General features: G+C 42.8%; 1 protein-coding gene across 1 annotated transcript in view; it reads right to left on the reverse strand.

The window, feature by feature from the left end:
- Positions 1 to 2967: 2967 nt before the first annotated feature.
- The window catches only part of GRIN2B (glutamate ionotropic receptor NMDA type subunit 2B), a 398438-nt gene continuing 382893 nt past the window's right edge, over positions 2968 to 18512 (reverse strand). The window contains exons 12-15 of the mRNA XM_033118774.1: positions 13415 to 13575; positions 11407 to 11594; positions 8656 to 8894; positions 2968 to 6353 (exon numbers count right to left, since the gene is read on the reverse strand). Coding sequence (XP_032974665.1) covers positions 4497 to 6353; positions 8656 to 8894; positions 11407 to 11594; positions 13415 to 13575 — 2445 coding nt within the window. The 3' untranslated portion in view covers positions 2968 to 4496. The remainder of the gene's footprint in view (positions 6354 to 8655; positions 8895 to 11406; positions 11595 to 13414; positions 13576 to 18512) is intronic.

The raw sequence follows: 18512 nt of genomic DNA on the forward strand, positions 1-18512 counted from the left end.
TGACAGGGCTTTGTTTAGAGAGATGGGGATTAAAAGAATAAAATGAGTTCTGAAACAGCTTTTTCCAAAAGTTATTGCCCAAACAATGTGGTTATTCTGTCCCTAAATCTTGAACTAACTAAACCAACCAACCAACCAACCAACTAACCAACCAAAGAAACGCTACTTCTTAAACAAGATGTGCAGGTGACCAGCACGCTGCAGTTTTGGTAACACAGTTTCTTCACCACCTATGCAGAGAATTGCACCTTGGGCAACTCTTGATGGCCACGAAAGACTGGGCAGATGATATTCACTTAATTATATAGATGACTCCTATTTTATCACATTACACATGCGTTTTGGCTCTACTGACCAACACTTAATGGAATCATTTGGGATTTTTCACCCCCCAATCGCAACATGGGTGGCCAATACAAGGAAATCCACATCGAGGATGTTTCCCACATTCTGGATGAGAATACACAGTGACGAATTTTGAAATTACAAGGTCCACTGTACATGCATCACTCTGAAGGTGTGCACGTGCACATTCTTGACTTGGGCAAATAGAAGGGTCAGATTATTTGAGGTTGGTGGAAATGCTGAGATTTAAGCATCACCCCTGATAGGAGAGATATAGGACCACACCCACCAACTCACTTCCACAGTGAAAGGAAATGACAGAGGACACAAAAAGATAGAAAGCATGGATTCTAAAGAAAACTGGAACAATTGGTGTTCTTGAGGTGTCGGTGGAATCTCAGTTTTGAATAGATTGGGTCTTGTGCAGACCCATCTGTGGAACAGTTGGAGCTTACTGCCAAATTCATCCTCATGCATTTTACTGGTTTGTTATTTTGGAATGAAATAATATCTAGAACTTGACAATGCTCAGCCTTCCGTTCTTTAAGCTTTCTTGAGCAGGCCATGAATATTTTACTTGGTCCCAATTCAACCATCCAGTTGAAGAGAAGGGACTAACTGGGGCCAAAGAAGGGGTTTAGAAAAATAAAATTATCCAGTTGACAGCTTTTGATGATGGGAGCATAGGAAAAAATGTAATGTAATATCTTGGGTAAATAGATTTGGAAATTTCATCCTGTAGTAAAGAGGGAGAGGCTGCCACTATTTGCAAGGCCAACAGTCCAATGAAAGACATTCTATTTGTCTGGCTAACCCAAAGTCAGGTTGTGAATACCTGGCTTGAGGCAAACAGCACTTTCCTGATGGCAGAAATGAGGACAGGCAAATATAAAATCACTATTGGCACCATCCCTCACATACCTGCCCTTCTATCTCTAAAACCAAATTCTGCAACCATTCTAAGAGAATCATCTGGCCACTGGGTTTTGAGATCTGGTCATCTTTTCAGAACAGCATTTTTCAGAACAGAGTTTGTAAGACAGGCATCCAGTGCTACCATCCTGTAACCAGATATAGCACATCCTTCAAAAAGTAGACCTAGTGGGAATTTTCTAGGTGTGCTTGCAGTGTGGATTTCCAAGGAGTGAGGGTGGGGGCAGGGAGAGGGCCAGTGCCCAGGTACTAGGAAGAAGAGTCAGAGTGACTGCCATGGTTGTTAAACATAAGAGGGGGGCTGCTGGGAGATTTCTTAGGACTGAGATTCCTAAAACCTCTCAGCCACACCACAAATGAGAGGTTCCTTTGACCTCAATTCTGGTTTAAGACCCCTTGGGAATCTTTCCTACCCTAGGTGCTGACAAGGAAAATATGGTGCCACCAGCTTGACTTTGCATGGAAGACTGGTAATCTATAGTCTACTTAGAAGACAGGCGCTGGACCAGGCTTTGCTTAGAGCCAGAATGGGCCCTGTGCTGAGCCCAGGCCGATGGGCTCACACTCCCCACGGACCGACGAGAAGACCGGTGAGGTAGGGAGGCACGGCCACACATTACCTTTCCCTGGCTTTTTCACCACAGTGGCCTCTATTGGCATTCACTTTTTTTCCAGACACCCTGAAGCAAAAGCCATACAAAACAATTCCCTAGTGGAAAATGAGAACCCATAACAAAACACTTTTCCCCCTTCATTCCCCTCCCCACCCCACTCCCTCCAGCCCAACACCCTGAATACTCACAAGAGAACACTTTATCTATACAAAATTAATTAGAAAACAAAATATTTACATATGAAATAAACACCATCTCGATTTCTGTCACCAGTGGAGACTGACAGAGCCCCCTTTGTTCTAGATTGCTGTTCGCTAGGTTAGTTGGTTTGGTTTTTTATTTGAAAGGGGTGAGGTAAGAGGAAGAATGAGGGGAGGAACCCCTGACCTTGGACAGAGTCAGGGTGAAGCAACGTTTATACGGCCCTCTCCTTCTTCCTCCTGGAGACGCCTCACGCCCTCTGTCCTCTCTCTTAAAGTCTTCCTTTGAATCTAAAGTAAAGCGCTCCGCGCTCCTCTCTCCAAATTTGTGAGAGGTTCAGCCCCTTGTCCCCAGGTTCATTTTAGAAAGAAAACACAGCTTTACAAGGCCTTCAGTTGGCTTTAAAATGAAAGATACTGAGGTAAAAATCAAGGAGGAGGGTGGGGACAGCAGTCAAGGGTGGGGAATGAGGAATGGTAGTGAGTCAGGGCAAACAGAAGGCAAAGAGCAGCCCTGGAGGGTGTGACTTGAAGAAACATGGCAGCTTCCTTCCAGAGGACGATGAGCACCTTTCTGGTTTATGTGTCCTGTGTGCAACATGGAGATCCTGCAGTCAAGCTTCCAAACAGACCCGTGGCTCTTTGGCTGCCACTCTGTGTAAGGGGAGAATGACAGGACAGAGGAACTGACCCATAGAACACCCCTACCCCAAGTTTCAGGACTGGCAGTGACAAATACTCATTTCCCCTCTCAAGTTTTCAACTTTTAGTGAAAGAGGCATCACATCTGCCAGTACCCTCATCCCTGGAGTCCATATATATTCCATATATATATATATATACGTATATATATACGTATATATATATATCTTGAGTGGTACAATCTGGGAGGGAAAGGAGGTGTTGCAGGAAGGTGGATGGGCTTCTACTGAGAGTGTTCACACTGAGCTCGATGACACCTTCTCAGGGAGCCAGACCCAACAGGATAGTGGGGCAGTCCCACCTCTCTTACTCCCCACTTTCAAATCTCTTTCCTTTTCTCCATACCTCCTGAGCTAAACTCATGAGCAAGCTCATTGCTCGTCACTATCTGTTCCTTATTAGTTGTGATCAATTCTGGGGAAACGAGCCTGCTCTTCTAGCTCCAGGTTAAGTAAGAAGGGATCAAAGCATTGAAAACATCCCCCTCTCTCACTTACCCTATCACAAATGGCTCTTCCTTTCTTCAAAGCCTTACTTAGCTCCTCCCCAAACCTTGACCAGCTGGGGGCCTAAAAAGCTCAAAAGAGCTTTGTAGAATCTTTTGTCCTCAAGTGTGGGTGAAAGAATCATGGCTACATCTATTTCCCTTTAGCCTTCCTGGAAAGTTTTTGGCCAAAACTGGTTTTAAATATTGGCAACTGGAGGAATTACTTTGTACCTTGCTCTTGTAGGATTGTTCACCACCTTTTTTTGTCTAGGCCACAGAATCTTCTCTATCGAGAACTTCCATTTTCCTCATTCAGGAAGGGTAAAGGGGAGAGACAGCGAAAATTCAGGTAACATACGACCATTTCTGTTTGTATATAAGCCAAAACAGGCATATTGCTTAGGGATATTGAAAGAAGCAAGTGTCAAGTTTGCCTTCTCTACATTTATAGGCCTCTGACTACACCCGTGTATAGACTACACATGTGTAAGTGTATATGGACACACATGCACATGCAGTCCATTCTCCCTGGTCGCTAATGCATCACGAAAGACGGCTATGATATACTCTCCATCACCCACCAATGACCTCTCATTCCTGTTCACCACTCATGAGTCTCATGGAATTGAAGCAAACTGTTTTTGGCTTATACACCAACACACATGGCCTCCTACCCTCGGCTTAGTACACGATCCCTAAACAAATGCCATCGAAGCAACAAGAATTTAGCAAAAGCCTCTTTTCATTCACAGGCAAATAAGCTGAATGGTCTTATCTGAATGCTTTTGCTTCCTCACCTAAATGTAAAGATCGGTTTGGGGAGGGCTACCCTGTGCTCACGTGGCCTTCTTTTGCTTCTCCTTGCTTCACTCAAAGTGGGTAACCGAGTCCTTCCATGCTAGGAGGAAGCTCACAAGCAGCCACTTCCTTTCTCCACTTTGCCTTCCCATCCTGAGCAAGTCCACCGCATCCTCTCAGGGGAACAGGAATGACTGACAGATAAGGGAAGGACAAATGAGATGGAAAGGGAGGAGAGATGGTGCTGGTCACCAGGGTTGCCCTCAGAAAGAATCAGAACTCCAGGATCCCGGAAATAAATTAGAACAAGAAAGGAGCAAATGGGAACCACGTTCACCCCGGTCACCCTCCGTGACATGTGCACGGCATGCCCACAGCCCTCCCCTCCCGTACCCACCTTAACCTCTCTTCCCTCACTCAGACATCAGACTCAATACTAGAAAGTTTCTCATAAACATGACCATTGCTGGAGCCATTGAAAGCCCTGGGGTTTTTGTTGTTAGGCACACAGGGGTTGGACTGGTTCCCTATACAGATGTCTTTCTGGAAACGGCCTGGCACAGCCCCATGGAGGGCTGAGACCACCGGCTTGTTGGTGACAAGGGCACGGAAGTCCGGCCTGGCCTTCGGCGCCCCCGCCACCGTGGGCTGCCTGAAGAAGTAGGATTTGCTGCCGTGGAGCAAGCACTGGTCATCCCCAAAAGTGGGGATGAAAGGGTTTTGCGTGACCCGGTCCGGGTAGAGTGACTTGCTGAGCATGAAGCCGCTGCCAGGGTTGTTGTGGTGGTGGTGTCCGGCAGTGGGCACTGAGGACTTGTTGTTGGCAAAGGTGCTCTCACCAGCTGGCATCTCAAACATGTGGGCGTAGGGACTCCCATCCACGAAACGGCCCTTGTCTTTCAGGCTCACGCTGCGCGGGGCCAAAGCGGCCTCTTCCTTCTGCAGGTCCACGAAGGTGTCGTAGGAGTGCTGCCGGCGCAGTTTGTTTCGGCTCTTCTTCTGGGCCTTGGAGTTGGTCGGGCTCTGGGGGTACTTGGTGGTGGAGGCGTTGGACGTCACCGCCACCGGGGCAGCCGGCTGGTCCAGCTCCTGCAGGGAGTTGTCCTCGCTGATGTCATACAGGTTCCCTGCTTTTTTGCAAGCCTCACATCGGATGCACGCCTGCCGACCGGAGTTCTGCCCCGCCACGGCCGTGGAGTAGTTGTGCAGCTTTGAGGGGCAGCTGCGGCAGAAGTTGCCCCCGGAGCGGTCCTCCCACTCCACGTTGGTCAGGTTCTTCTCCCAAGGGGCCGGGACCCCGCTGACCACGCCGTGCTTGTCCCCTGTCCCGTGTTTGAGGTGAGACCTGTTGGTACAGGGCCCCCCTCCACTGACCGAGTCCCGCTTAAAGTCATCACTCCGCTCCTTGTAGATATCGGTCAGGTCCACGTGTTCCCAGTGGGATGAGTTCTCCTTTGGGCGGAACTGGTCCAGGTAGAAGTCCCGTAGCCCTTCCTTGTCCCTGAAGTAGCGCTTGTGGTCGGGGGAGCGGGGTGGCCGGCGACGGTAGGCCAGCTCGATCTCATCAAATTCCCTCCGGGACTTGGCGGAGGCGGGCCGCTTCTTCAGGCTGTCCTTGTATTGCTGCTTACGCCTCTTGGCGGCGTTTCCCTCAATGTTTCCATAGGTGACGGTGTGGGTGGAGATGTCAGACACATCAGAGCGGATCAAGTCATCATGGCCACTGTAGCGGTCGTTCTTGAAGGAGAACTTGCCGTACAGGTCACTTAGCTGACTGTGTTTGGCGGAGGGTAGGCCAATGTCCAGGGGCTTCTTGCTCATGGACCTTGGCTGCGTGGTGAAGGGTGGGTTGTCACAGTCGTAGAGCCCGTCGATGGAGCTGGCACTGCCTATGCTGTGGGGCCGGTGGTGGTGGTGATAGTGATCTTGGTAGACGTTGCTATCCTTCAGCTGCAGGTTACCAAAAGTTCTCTCCACCTCACTGATGTAGTCACTGAAGAGGTTCTCCTCGCAGGGAGGATTGTTGTAGGATTTGCAGTCAGAATGCGTGAAGCTGCGGCGGTGCTCAGAGATGTCATAGACGGATGACTCGCGACGGATGAAGTCTAGGGCGCTCTGTGGGGAGCCGTTCACACCTGACAGGTTAGCCATGTTCTTGGCGGTGCGGAGCAGGCGCAGGATGTTGGAGTGTGTGTTGTTCATGGTCGCGGTGGGGGAATTCATCACGGACTGGCGCTCCTCAATAGCTACTCCATGGATGCAGCTGTAGATACCCTGAAGAATGGGATGGGATGCATTAGGGCTTCAGTGAGGCGAAACGTGCCTGCTCCCCTCCCTCCCACTAATTGCCTGACTGGATAAGAAAAGTCAGGAAAACATGAAACAGATAGTCTTATATACTCACAAAAAGATGTGGCTAGAAGTTGGCCTGATTTATGCCCTTGCATTTAGCAAGTCTCATATCCTGAGCTAAGGTCGTGACCTGGCGATCCAAGAGGGGCCATGACGACATCAAGTGACTTGAGCAAATAGGATAAAATTGCAAGACATGATATTCTTGCCTTGACTCCGTCATTGACTTGCATTGATTTTCCTTTCTACTCCCAGGTTTTCACATCTTAACGATGATGCCGTGGTATCAACCGATAGCAAAAAATATTGTTGGCCCATGGAAATCAATAGCAACGCGCTACAGATGTTGAGACTGTTCTGCCCTAGCTGGCTACCCCTGGCTGGCCGTAAGGCACAGGGGAGCTCAGTAGCTCGCAATCGCCACTCTTTTTTCAGCTCTGACAAATTTTGAGCAGCTTTTAGAATTTTGATCACCAAATAACAGCTGAGCAGTTCTCTTCTTGAGCCAAGCATGAACTAAATTCATGAAGAGAATTAGGAAGCCCTGGGGTCAAAGAAGGATTTTTCTCCTGCTGTGCCCCACACCATGGGAGGGAAGAATTGGGACAGATATCAAGAACTAAATAGGAATAAATAATTCCCTTGTTGAATTCTCTCATTTATCCTCTCTTTAGCTTCTGGTTTCCTTCGTATACTTTCTCGTTTACTTAATCTTATCATAAATAATTAATATCTTGACAAATTAGTATTGATTGAGAACTCTGTGTACAGGGCTTTAAAGAACACTGTTCAGGAGAGGGAATAGTTTGGGTTCAAGTCTAAAGTCAAGCCAACCTTCTGCTAATATCTTGTTCCCTGCCTTGAAAGGTGGACAAATTTGGAACTCTTCTCCCTGGCAAGGGAAGGTATTTGAAGAGGAGGTTGTTTGAATTGTGTCTTTAAAACAAGGGGGATTAATTTGGAAAGCGAGTTGTCCCAATGGATGGGGATGAGAGGGAAGAAGGTTAGGAAGGAGAACGACAGCCGAGTAGCAAAGAAGAAAGACAGATGAGGAGAGCTGCACTGTCCCAGGGGCCAGCAGCAAGATAGATCTTCAAGGTAAAGTTACTCTACTATCTTTCTCAGGCCTCCTTTCTAACCCTTCTGGATTATGGCCAGGAGAAAATGCCAAACATTTTTCTTCTACAGAGGCATTGATTATGTCTAAGGGCTATGAATGGGATTTCTATTACAGGTCACCAGCTCCCACCGTTTCTGCCGTCATCCTACCTGGGACCTGAGCGAAGGGCCATACAAGGAAACATAACCCAGGGACCACAAGTTTTATTCTCCTGCTCCCATGTTACTGAATAGCCTGAATCAACTAACAGCCAGAGAGGAAACTGTTGTCTATACTACAGGAAAATGATCAAAGGATGGAACAATTTGATGAGAGATCCATTTTCTTACATAACTCCAGCTGAACCAAAGTTGCTCACATCTGAAATCCAGATCTCTTCTAAATGGACATTTGAATTCACCTCTCCTGAATGAATCCCATAATTTTATTAACAAATCAAAAGAAGCCCTCCTCTCTCATTTTGTTTATACTCTTCCCTATGACCTTTTGTTCATATTCAAAACTGTTCTGAATCCTCACTTGAGACTAGAAACATAGAAGAAACCTAAATAAAGAACAACTTCAGAGTTATAATTTGCTTCAATTAAGGAAGTTTCTGGAATGCCAATTTCTTATGGGTCAGGACTTATTTCTGAAGGTTCTGTTAAGTTCTTTCATTCCCCATCACAAACACATGGTTAAAACATCAAGTGAAATGAAACATACCTTTGAATGTTAGAATAAGAGCTATATTACATTCTACTATTTGAATAGAAATGTGATTTTTAAAAAGGATTAAATGATTAATACAGCCTATACAGAATTAATTAATGGTGATGACAGGCATTTGGTAAAAGGCCAACTTTTTTATTTTGATAGATCTGCCAGTTCTTATTGAGAACCAAATGCCCAAACCCCACACAGAAAGCTGTTTCCTAAGGGAAAAATAGCATCACCTGTTTTTTGAGCCACAAGACATTATATCTCCCACTCCCCTGGGGAAGAGGGTTTCCTGCTTTAGCAGCATAAGGCTGGAGTTAGTGCCCTCCTGGATCTCTCTGCTGTGCACTGTGCTAGACTAAGCTGTCCTTCCCAGGTACCAGCCACCGAAATCAAAGCACTTACTCTGCTGATGGAGAAGACCATGCCAGGCTTGCCAGAACAGACACCCATAAAGCAATGCCGGAACTGCCAGTAGAAAAGGTGTTCACAGATGAATGTGATGAGGCTGAGAGCCATGGCTGCCCCCAACATGTAGAAGACCCCGGCCATGTTGTCAATGTCCAACTGGCTGCTCATGACCTCATTCTTCTCATTGTGGCAAATGCCAGTGAGCCAGAGTGCTTCCAGCTCCTCCATCTCCCCTGGAGACGGGGCAGAAAGGAGATCAGGTGATGTCAGAAGAGAGGAGAGGAGTAGAGAAAAGGGGACAAGAGGGGGGTTGGGGACGAGAAAGAAAGGCAGGAGAAAGAGACAGGGAGACATAAAGAAAGAAAATTAATAGAGGAGGTTAGCAGTAATTTTATGAATACCCTTATATATGAATTTGTCAATGCATTCAACACATGTTCAGTGAGAACTTAATGTGGGTACTGCAGATAATACAAAGATATGAGACATTACCTTTATTCAGTGTGAGCTAGTATATAAATAATCAATATGATAAGCTCTATGTAGGTAACAACAGATCAAATTCGTGAGAGTAATTTTGTGGGTGGAGTGGCCAGTGGGTTTTCAGGAGGGAGACAGGACTTGGAGGTGGGCATAGTGAATAGGTGAATTTTAATTTATATTGTATGAAAAAGCACTGCAGGCAGCAGAAATTGTATGATCAATGGAAGGAGAGGGAACACACAGGGCTTGTTTAAGGAAAGGCATGCAGAACAGTTCAAACAGAGTAACAGTCGGCAAAAGAAGCTGAATAAAAAAGGTTGGGGCAAGATGGCTGAGGGCTCAAGCATCAGACTACGCACTTTGCACTTAATTTTGTAGACAGTGAGGAATAACATCATCAAACAAGTGATTCAGGAAAATATTCTTAAAATAATGTGCAAAGCAGATTGGGTAGGGGGAGGAGAGACCGAACCCAGCAGAGAGACTGATTCCGTAGGGACCTGCAGATTTACTGATCTCTTGTAGAGGAAAATATAAATATTAAGAGGAAAGGGGAGTAAGCTTGAATAAAATGAGACCAGCAATGTCAGACCTGTGTCCTTTTAATAGTGCTTAAGGGAGCTTTGATAATTTCAGTTCATGTCAGGTTTCAATAATCTTTATCCACTTCAGTGGATATGAAGACTTAGAAGGGGAGAAATCCTGGACATCTCTAGATGAGTAAAATCCTGAAAATCTCATAAAGAAAATCATCTGTTTCAATAGTTCTGGTTTGGTTCCAAATTTGAACTTTGTGTAATCTGACTAGAGTGTCGGTCACTTTTACGAATCATCTCCACTGCTGCTTTTCCTCAGAGACAGAGCTCCATTATTGCCGTTAAGTGACAGCTACATTAAAAAAAAAATCACAGAAGCCCTTTCACCAAAATGTCTGGTTAACACTCCAGCTACAATCTCCTCCTCTTTCCTATGTTAATCAAATCATTTTTCACTCATTTCTTTGATCAAACTATGATTTTCCTAACTAGTGGAGCAACCAACATCCCCTGGAGTCTGAAAATCCAGCTGTGCTCTTCTGCCTCTTATCTTATCCCTAAGAGCCAAGATTCTGCAGAGAGCTGCTTGGCTGATGGCCTGTAGGGCCAAGTAGAGTCAAGTTGCTCATCCCTAACTGGATTAGCTTCTGTGAGGGTAATGGGAGGAGGAGGTACTTTGGACAATAGAGTGAAAAGGGATGCAGAAGACATGCTATAATGAAAGAGGAGATGAGATTTTCTCAAACAAGTTGGCTGCTCAGTCTGCTGCCAGAAAGGCACTGGGGAAAACCTTATGGTGTCTGCCTCTGAAACCCGAGCCCTGTCTCCTACCTCTTCCAGCTGAAAAGCGCAAGATGGGAGAGAGGGAAGAATGAGAAGATGACCACAAGTTGATTATTTCTCTGGGCACATAAAAAGCAGAGACCTTTCCAAAGTTCCATCTACTTTGGCTGCATGTGAGATGATTGTTTGGAACATCTAACACCAGCCTCTCTTACTTTATCCCTGAAGGCTTGATCATAGCCTGCAATCCCGAAACATACCTCCTTCATCAACTACTTATACCTCCTTCACCAACTACTTTAATCTTCTGTCCCATCTTTCACCCAGTTATGGGTTGAATTGTGTCCTCCCCTAAATTCATATGTTGAAGTCCTAACCCTCAGTGCCTTGGAGTGTGACTTTATCTGGAAATAGGGTCATTGCAGATGTAATTAGTTAAGATGGGGCCATTCTGAAACAGAGTGGGGTCCTAATCCAATATGACTGGTGTCCTTAAAAAGGGGGGGAATCAGACACATACAAAGGAAAAATATGCACAGGGAGAAGCCACCTGAACATGAAAGTAGAGATTAGGCGATGCACCTACAGCCAAGGAACACTGAAGATTGCCAGCAAACCACCACAAGCTGGGGAAGAGGCATGGAACAGATTCGACCTTGCATCCCTCAGTGGAAACAAATGAACACTTTGATCTTGGATTTCTGGCCTCCCGAACTATAGAACAATAGATTTCTGTTATTTAAATCACTCAGTTTGTCTGTACTTTGCTATGGCAGTGTTAGGAAACTAATACATAGCCCCAAATCTCATAATATATTGTGACATGATTTTCTGAAAATGCTGGAAATGCAGGAGTTAGAGGAATGGAGAAGGAAGAAGGGCTGGTGTTTTGGACCAGCTATCAGAAGGAGCCACGCAGGCACTTTGCCTTTCTTTAACTCACCATCTCCAAAGAGCTGCAGGATAGCGAGGTCCACCTGGCGCTTCCACCCAGAATCTTTTTGGATGGCAATGCCATAACCAGTGGAAGCAAAGACCTTCCCACTGCCAATGGTCACCAGCTTACAGCCTTCATCTCGGCCTGCCATGTAGTTCAGCACTGCTGCATCATAGATGAAGGCATCCAGTTTCCTGTGCGAGAAAGCAAACAGACCAAATCCATTGGAGGAATCCTAGTACAAAACTACCTATGGGGCCATTAATATGAAGCAGTAGGGTTCCAGCTAACTACGGGGAGAACTGGTTCAAAGGCAGGCTCAAGTTGGAACGCAGCCAGAATTGAAAGCCTAAATCTCAAGCTGTTCTTTATGTGATTTCAAGTCGAAAGGAGTTCTTGCCCTCCCACTGGGAATGATGAGAATGTAAGTTGGGCCTGAAGCCAACTCATAAGCTGTGTCTGAAAGGGAGAGGAAGTGAAAAAAGGAATCAATAAAAATAATAACAGAAATAATGAAAAGTAACCATTACAATGATAACAACAAATAGCATGGGTTAGATTTATATAACATTTTTCATTTCTCAGTTCATTACAGTCCAGAGTGGGGATAAGTGTAGGTGTATGTGCTTCAATAGATGTGCAATGCTATTTTTGTGGTCAGAAAGGTTTCAATATTTGGCTTTGCAGTACAAGGGAAAATGAGTAGCTGGGGTGGTGGCAGCAGAGACTTGTGCTAAGAGCAAATGTGTGAAACTATGAGAGAATGTAACATACAGAAGAACTCAGATCTCTTATATTCCTAAACATATACAAGAACCTCATTTTATATATTGTGCTTTGCAAGAAGGGCGTATGTAAAGAAGTGCATAAGACTAGGGATGAGGGTGGGAAGGCATAAATTAATATCTAAAACCAACATTTAAGCACATCAAACGTAGAGGGAAAAACTCAGACATAACCATATGGGTTACAGACAGGTCTGCAAGAAACTAAAGCATTACTCATACAAGTAAGCTTAGCTTTATCCCCCTCTAGAAAAAAACAAGCTCTTTCTGGTATAAGAAACAGAACATATTTTAACAGGTCCATGAGTACCCTACAGAATGGTGGCACACCACAAACCAAAGCTCTGATATGATTGATTATTGTGGTGTAGCAAGGGCCAGACTGTCCAACGTAGTCGGACCCCTAAGCTCAAATCCCATCTTCTTAAATCTGCTCTGACTTTATGGTGATAACATAGTCTTATTAAAACATACCTAAATACTTAAGTAGCAGTACTTAGGTAACCATGCATCTGGGTGGCTCTTCCAGGAGGTTCCAGTGCTGCTAGTTATCATACAACACAGGAAATCAGCTACAAGACGCTTTGACCCCCAAATCCCAATATCTACGTGCTCAATTGTGTGTCTTATTTGACAGTTTGGTTTCTGAAGGCCAAATGAGTAAAGAGATCAATATGGCTGGGATTACGCAAGCCAACATTTTTGCAGTTCACGATCTCTTTTTAATGAACTAATACTTCCTAGAGTATAGAGCTGGATCAAAGAATGCCAATAAAAGCTGGAATGAAAGATCAGTCAACATATTCTTATTGTTTGTTGTCTAAAAATTTTTACGCTTTTCTTCTTTTATTTCTCCCTTGTCCGTAAGACACCAGAATCATCTTTTTCACCTCTTAGTCAACAGGTCTTTATGTCATGCATAACACATCAAACTTATCCTTGACTCTTTCCTTCTACTTTTACATCTATTTAATTCCTATTTCATGGTTACATTAATGTAAGTAGAATATAATTTGTAAAAAAGAAAATACATAGAAGTAAATAATAGCACAGGAATCTTTGTGCACTGGCGTGAATTACTGTCAAATTTAACTTGGAAGTCTGTAAAGAACAAAGTCTTTTTTTGCTGTAACTTTGTATGGCACCCAAGCATGATATATCTGATTCAATGTACATGCAATGAACATGAGAAACACATCAAAGACTCTGAGCTAGGAGGCAGTTCTTACCCTGTTTTCAGGGAGAGCAGTGCATCATCTACACCCCTCTGGTTGAATTTTCCCATGTAGGCATGCATTTCTGCGTAGTTATTGCGAATATTCCTCTCTGTGCTGCCATTGGGCACAGTCCCAAAGCGAAAAGGGGGTGAGAAGTCATTAGGTCTCTGGAACTGGAGAGAGAGAGAGAGAACACGTCCGAAAACGTGAAGAGATATTAAGTTAGCATTAGTGGATTTATAATGGAATGAACCCATTTATAGTTTACCAAATACATTAGCCCTCCCTGAGGAGCAGCAATTGCTATCTAAAAGTGGACATCAATTCAACTCAATTTAATACCTATTGTTGAGAGCTTTCTATTTGCCTAACCCTGACTTTAATCTATAACTATTTATATACACTGCACAATACCAGACATGATGGAAATGTTCTGTTAGCTTAACTGCGGTGGACCAGTCACATTTATATCTGAAAATTGTGTAATATCCGATTCCAGTCCTCTTAATTTAGGGGGCTAAATACATTGCACTATTAAGGCCACAGGGCCTTAGGGAGCTGAGCTACATTCATATTCCTGAAAATAATTTGTTGGGTATCAAATATGTTTTGCTAAGAAATTTTCTCTTGACCTTCCCTGATGCATGTAGAGCTCATATTTATCCTACATGAGTTGCAGGATAAATTTTACAACCAAATACAGTTTTAATTATGTTCCTTCCCTTGCTTAAAAACTGAGAGTGGCTCTCTGGTGCCTATCATAATAAAGTGAAATCTCTTGGATTTTCACCCCTACGACATTAGCTTTATTTCTGACTATGGCTCTGCAATGACTAAGTCTGTATGTTTGCTCCCTGAACACATAATTTGTTCATTTGTATCCTCATAGCCTCAGATAGTCTGTTCCCTCAGCATGAACTCACCTTTCTCTCTTGGCCAATTCATGTCCTTCATCTCAAAACATAACTCAAAGCAATTTCTCAGGATACTTTCCATGAGTTCTTTCTTCCATTAAGTCTACCCAAAAGTGACCCATCAGTACTTGGTGCTCTTGGTTTAGATCACTGTAATTCATACTATAAATTCAATTACTCTTGAAATGAGCTGGCTAAGTTAGGAGAGCTCGTCTCTGACATAGTCACTAAGAGTTTAAGCTCTAGATCGAGACGGCTGTAGATTGATGACCAGTTCTGCCACTTTCTGTGACCTTGGGCGAGTAACATGAACTCTTCACTTGTAAGGAGACAATAATATCTAGTCTTCAAGATTGTTGAGGATTAGATGGTATAATGTATAAGAAGTTCTTCACATTTCTTATACAGTACAGTAAGTGCTCAATAAATAGGCACAATAAATGTTCATTTTATTATTTTGAATTCACGTCTATATTCTACATTCCCTATTAAACTTTATACTCTCTAAGATTCTCATTCTATTAGTACAGCAACGAACAGATAGAATATGACCAGAGTAGCTCGTATGCCTTGGCATAGTAAAGATGATGAAGATATTTAAAAGTCTTCTTGGTTTCAATGCTATACCATTTACTTTGGAGATGCATTTGAAAATCTTCCCTGTCAACTCAGGAGTACTCTGAACTTGTGGAGTAGCTTGGGCTTTGAGCCGTTCTCCTTTCTCTTTCCCTTGACTTGAGAAGCTGAAGAGCTTCTCAGAATATGGGGTTTTCATGGACCACAAAATGTCGCAGTACCAGGAATGATAAATGCCATCTTAATTGCTCAGAGTTGGCCACAGTTAAAAGTAGTCATGCAGTAGTGTTAGGCAATCTGTAATGCATCAAAGACTACTACTTTCTGACTTAAAAAACTCCCAGTTGATTTACTACACTGCTTTTTGGCATTAAGAGTTTTCGTTTAATTATTTTTAAAAGAGTTGTGATTTTTAAGTGGATGAATGCACTACAGAAGAGTCAAAGAATTTTTGGAGTTGGATGAGCCATTAAGTTCACCAATCCAAACATTTCACTTTACAGATGAAGAAACTGAGGCTCAAAGAGGACCAATAATTTGCTCATTGTCACACCATGGCAGTGATGGCTAACATTATCAGGGATCATTGGGCTTAATTAATAGCACTCTTCACTGTCCCCAGCAGATAGCAAGTTTAAAGAGAACAGGGATATGCTTTATTGAAAGAGACAGATACCAGAATGTTTCTGTATATCATTGTCAATTACACACTTCAGATATTTGAAAAAGGGCATCGTCCAAGTCAATAGCAGAGTAGATATTATGGCAGGCAGCAATATAACCAAATAAACTCCCTTTAATCAGTAATTCCCTATTTTCCCAGGACAATGACAACCAATGCTCAGAATGACTAAGAGACGCTACGGCCCAAAGTATCATCTGAAACATCAATGAAAGTTTAAATCATGCCCAATAAAATCCTGGTATAAATGATTATATTCTAGATTTTTGAAAACTGGCAATCCACATAAGGTATGTGAAACAATTTCTGACTAACCAAATGGAATCTGATGCCTGATGAAGCTGGATTATGGAAAGTTCCTACTCTTTAGTAACTCGGAAATTTAATTTATGTTTAGATTTTTAGATGTTATTTATAACCATATCCCTGAATAAATGAAAACTAAAGAAATGATAAAGAACTTCAAATAGACAAGAAAACTTTGAAAAGGAAGAACAAAGTTGAAAGACTTATACTATCTGACTTCAAGACTTATTATAGTACATGGAGTGTGACATTACTATAGGAATAGTAAAGAGATCATCGTAATAGCATAGAGTGACCATGAACAGACCAATACATATATATCGCAAAGGCAATTCAGTGGAGATAGGATAGTCTTCAAGAAATGGTGTTGGAACAATTAGATATCCATATGCCAAAAAAAAAGAGCTTCATTCCTCACCTCACAAAAGATACAGAAATGAACTCAAAGAAGATTGTATACCGAAATATCAATCCTAAAATTATAACATTTCCAGGAGAAAAATCTTTATAACCTTGAGTTAGACAAAGATTTCATAGATGCAACATCAAAAGTACAATCCACAGGAAAAAAAAAAAAAAGGATAAACTGGATTTCATCTAATTAAGAACTTCCCTTGGAAAGACACAGTTAGGTTCATGAAAAGATAAGCCACTGACTGGGAGAAAATATTTGAAAATAAATTATTTGAAAATAATAAATATTAATAAATATTTGAAAATAAAGGAATTGAATAAGAACATAGCAAGACTCTTCCACGTTCAAGCAACTTCTATAAGAAAACAATCAGAGAAACCAGTCAGCATTGAAAGAATGAGATGGCACAGTCCTGTGGAAAGCACTGGTCTTGGAGGCAGACATTTGGATTTAAATCCCATCTCTGTCTCTGACCAGCTGTGTGAACACGGGCAAGTCACTTAAATTACCAAGCCTCATTTTCCTAGAAGTACTATTTTTAATGACTAATAAGATAATATATAGGCAATCACTTAACAGAATATCTGGTACATGGTAGATTCTCAAAATTATTAACTGCTCTTACAAGGATGAAATTCTAATATCTAAAACTGTCCTATGTGAGGCAATGTTCCCTAAGATTGAAAAACTCTTGTTCTTTAATTTGTTACTTAAACTGGGCCAGTCTGGAGGCCAAAAGGACAGTACATCACCCCAGAATTAGCCAAAGCAGAAACAGAGTGAGCTTGCTTTTTCCTTTGAAAATTCTTGCCCCAGCTTGGTGAGGTTTAAATAAAACACAGGCTTTTAAAAATAGTATTCCAAATACCTTGATGCTTCTAAGAAATACCTTGTAAAAACCTCATCCCAAGCCATGAGGCATTGTATGGCACTTCTTTAAACTGAGAGGCAATCGATGCTCTCTGGGATTTTGGGAAGGAGTAAAATATAATACTGTCAAGAACCAGAAATCCTAAAATCTATTTAACAGGGAGGACCCCAAGAAACAACTGAAAAATAAATTAAAAAACCCAATACACAAAGGAGACCAATCTGATTTTCATACAGTACTTATTGTCACCTTTGGTCATCACAGGGCTTCCTTAAATTTAGAATCTTTTTTCAGAGTTACCCAAATTAGGATTATGAAAACATAGATTTTGATAGGGAAATAAAAACACAAAAAGGAAGGAAACTTAGGGATCAGTCCATTTCACAGACGAGGAAACTGAAGCCCTGAAGAGGCCAAGTAAGTTGTTCAAGGCCATGTGGCGAAGTAAACGGACTTGACCCCTAGAAGCTGAACCTTCCCACTGCAGGCTCAAATGCTCCCCAACTAGTCCTATTCCTACTTACTGGGAGTGAACCCACAAACCATTAGTGGGGCCACCTGGTGAGGGTATTCTTCACTTTTGGTCATATCAAATGCCAGCTCCCACTCCCCCTCTGGATTCAACATGTGGCTTGCGGCAGTTACGTTAAGCATGCACTTACACAAGGGCAAAACAATGCCAGAATGTTGAGAGAACTGAAATCTCACTTGATCCTCCTGGAGAGCAGCAGGGAATCAAAATTCAGCCCTCTAAACTGTTCAGATCATGGCTCAGCCCCCATTTGAATGACCGCAAAGTGAATTAGTCTTAGCAATCACGCAAGGAGAAAGGTGCCAGAAGGCCAGGAATAAAGGTACCTCCCTCACTGAAAGATAATCAGACTGGAGCGCTCTAGGCTGCTATGGCTGCTGCCTTCCCAACAGACAGCCTGTTGTATCCAGCCTGTCACAGAGAGGAAGGGAGAGGGGAAGAAGTCAGGCAACTGGGCAATCTGGTCCATTTTATTTTATTTATTAAATCAAATACATAACCTGATTTTCCTATATATAAAACATTATTAATTCAACACCTATGTACGTGCCGGGAATAACTCATCTCCTTTAACTATAATAATTAAAATGCATTAATTCATTTGGCAAATATTTACCGAGCATCTATTAGTGTAGAGGACTGTATTAGGAACAGGATAAAAAAATCAGAATCTGTTTTCAAGAAGTTTCCATAGAAGAGTGTCAGAGATCTAAACATTCGTTCAATTTTTCATTCATTTACTTTTTCATTCATTCATTCATTCATTCATTCATTCATTTGTCCATTCATTTATTCTTTCAGTCATGTAGACATT

This window comes from Rhinolophus ferrumequinum, chromosome 10 (genome assembly GCF_004115265.2).
Source record: "Rhinolophus ferrumequinum isolate MPI-CBG mRhiFer1 chromosome 10, mRhiFer1_v1.p, whole genome shotgun sequence".
Lineage (NCBI taxonomy): Eukaryota > Metazoa > Chordata > Mammalia > Chiroptera > Rhinolophidae > Rhinolophus > Rhinolophus ferrumequinum.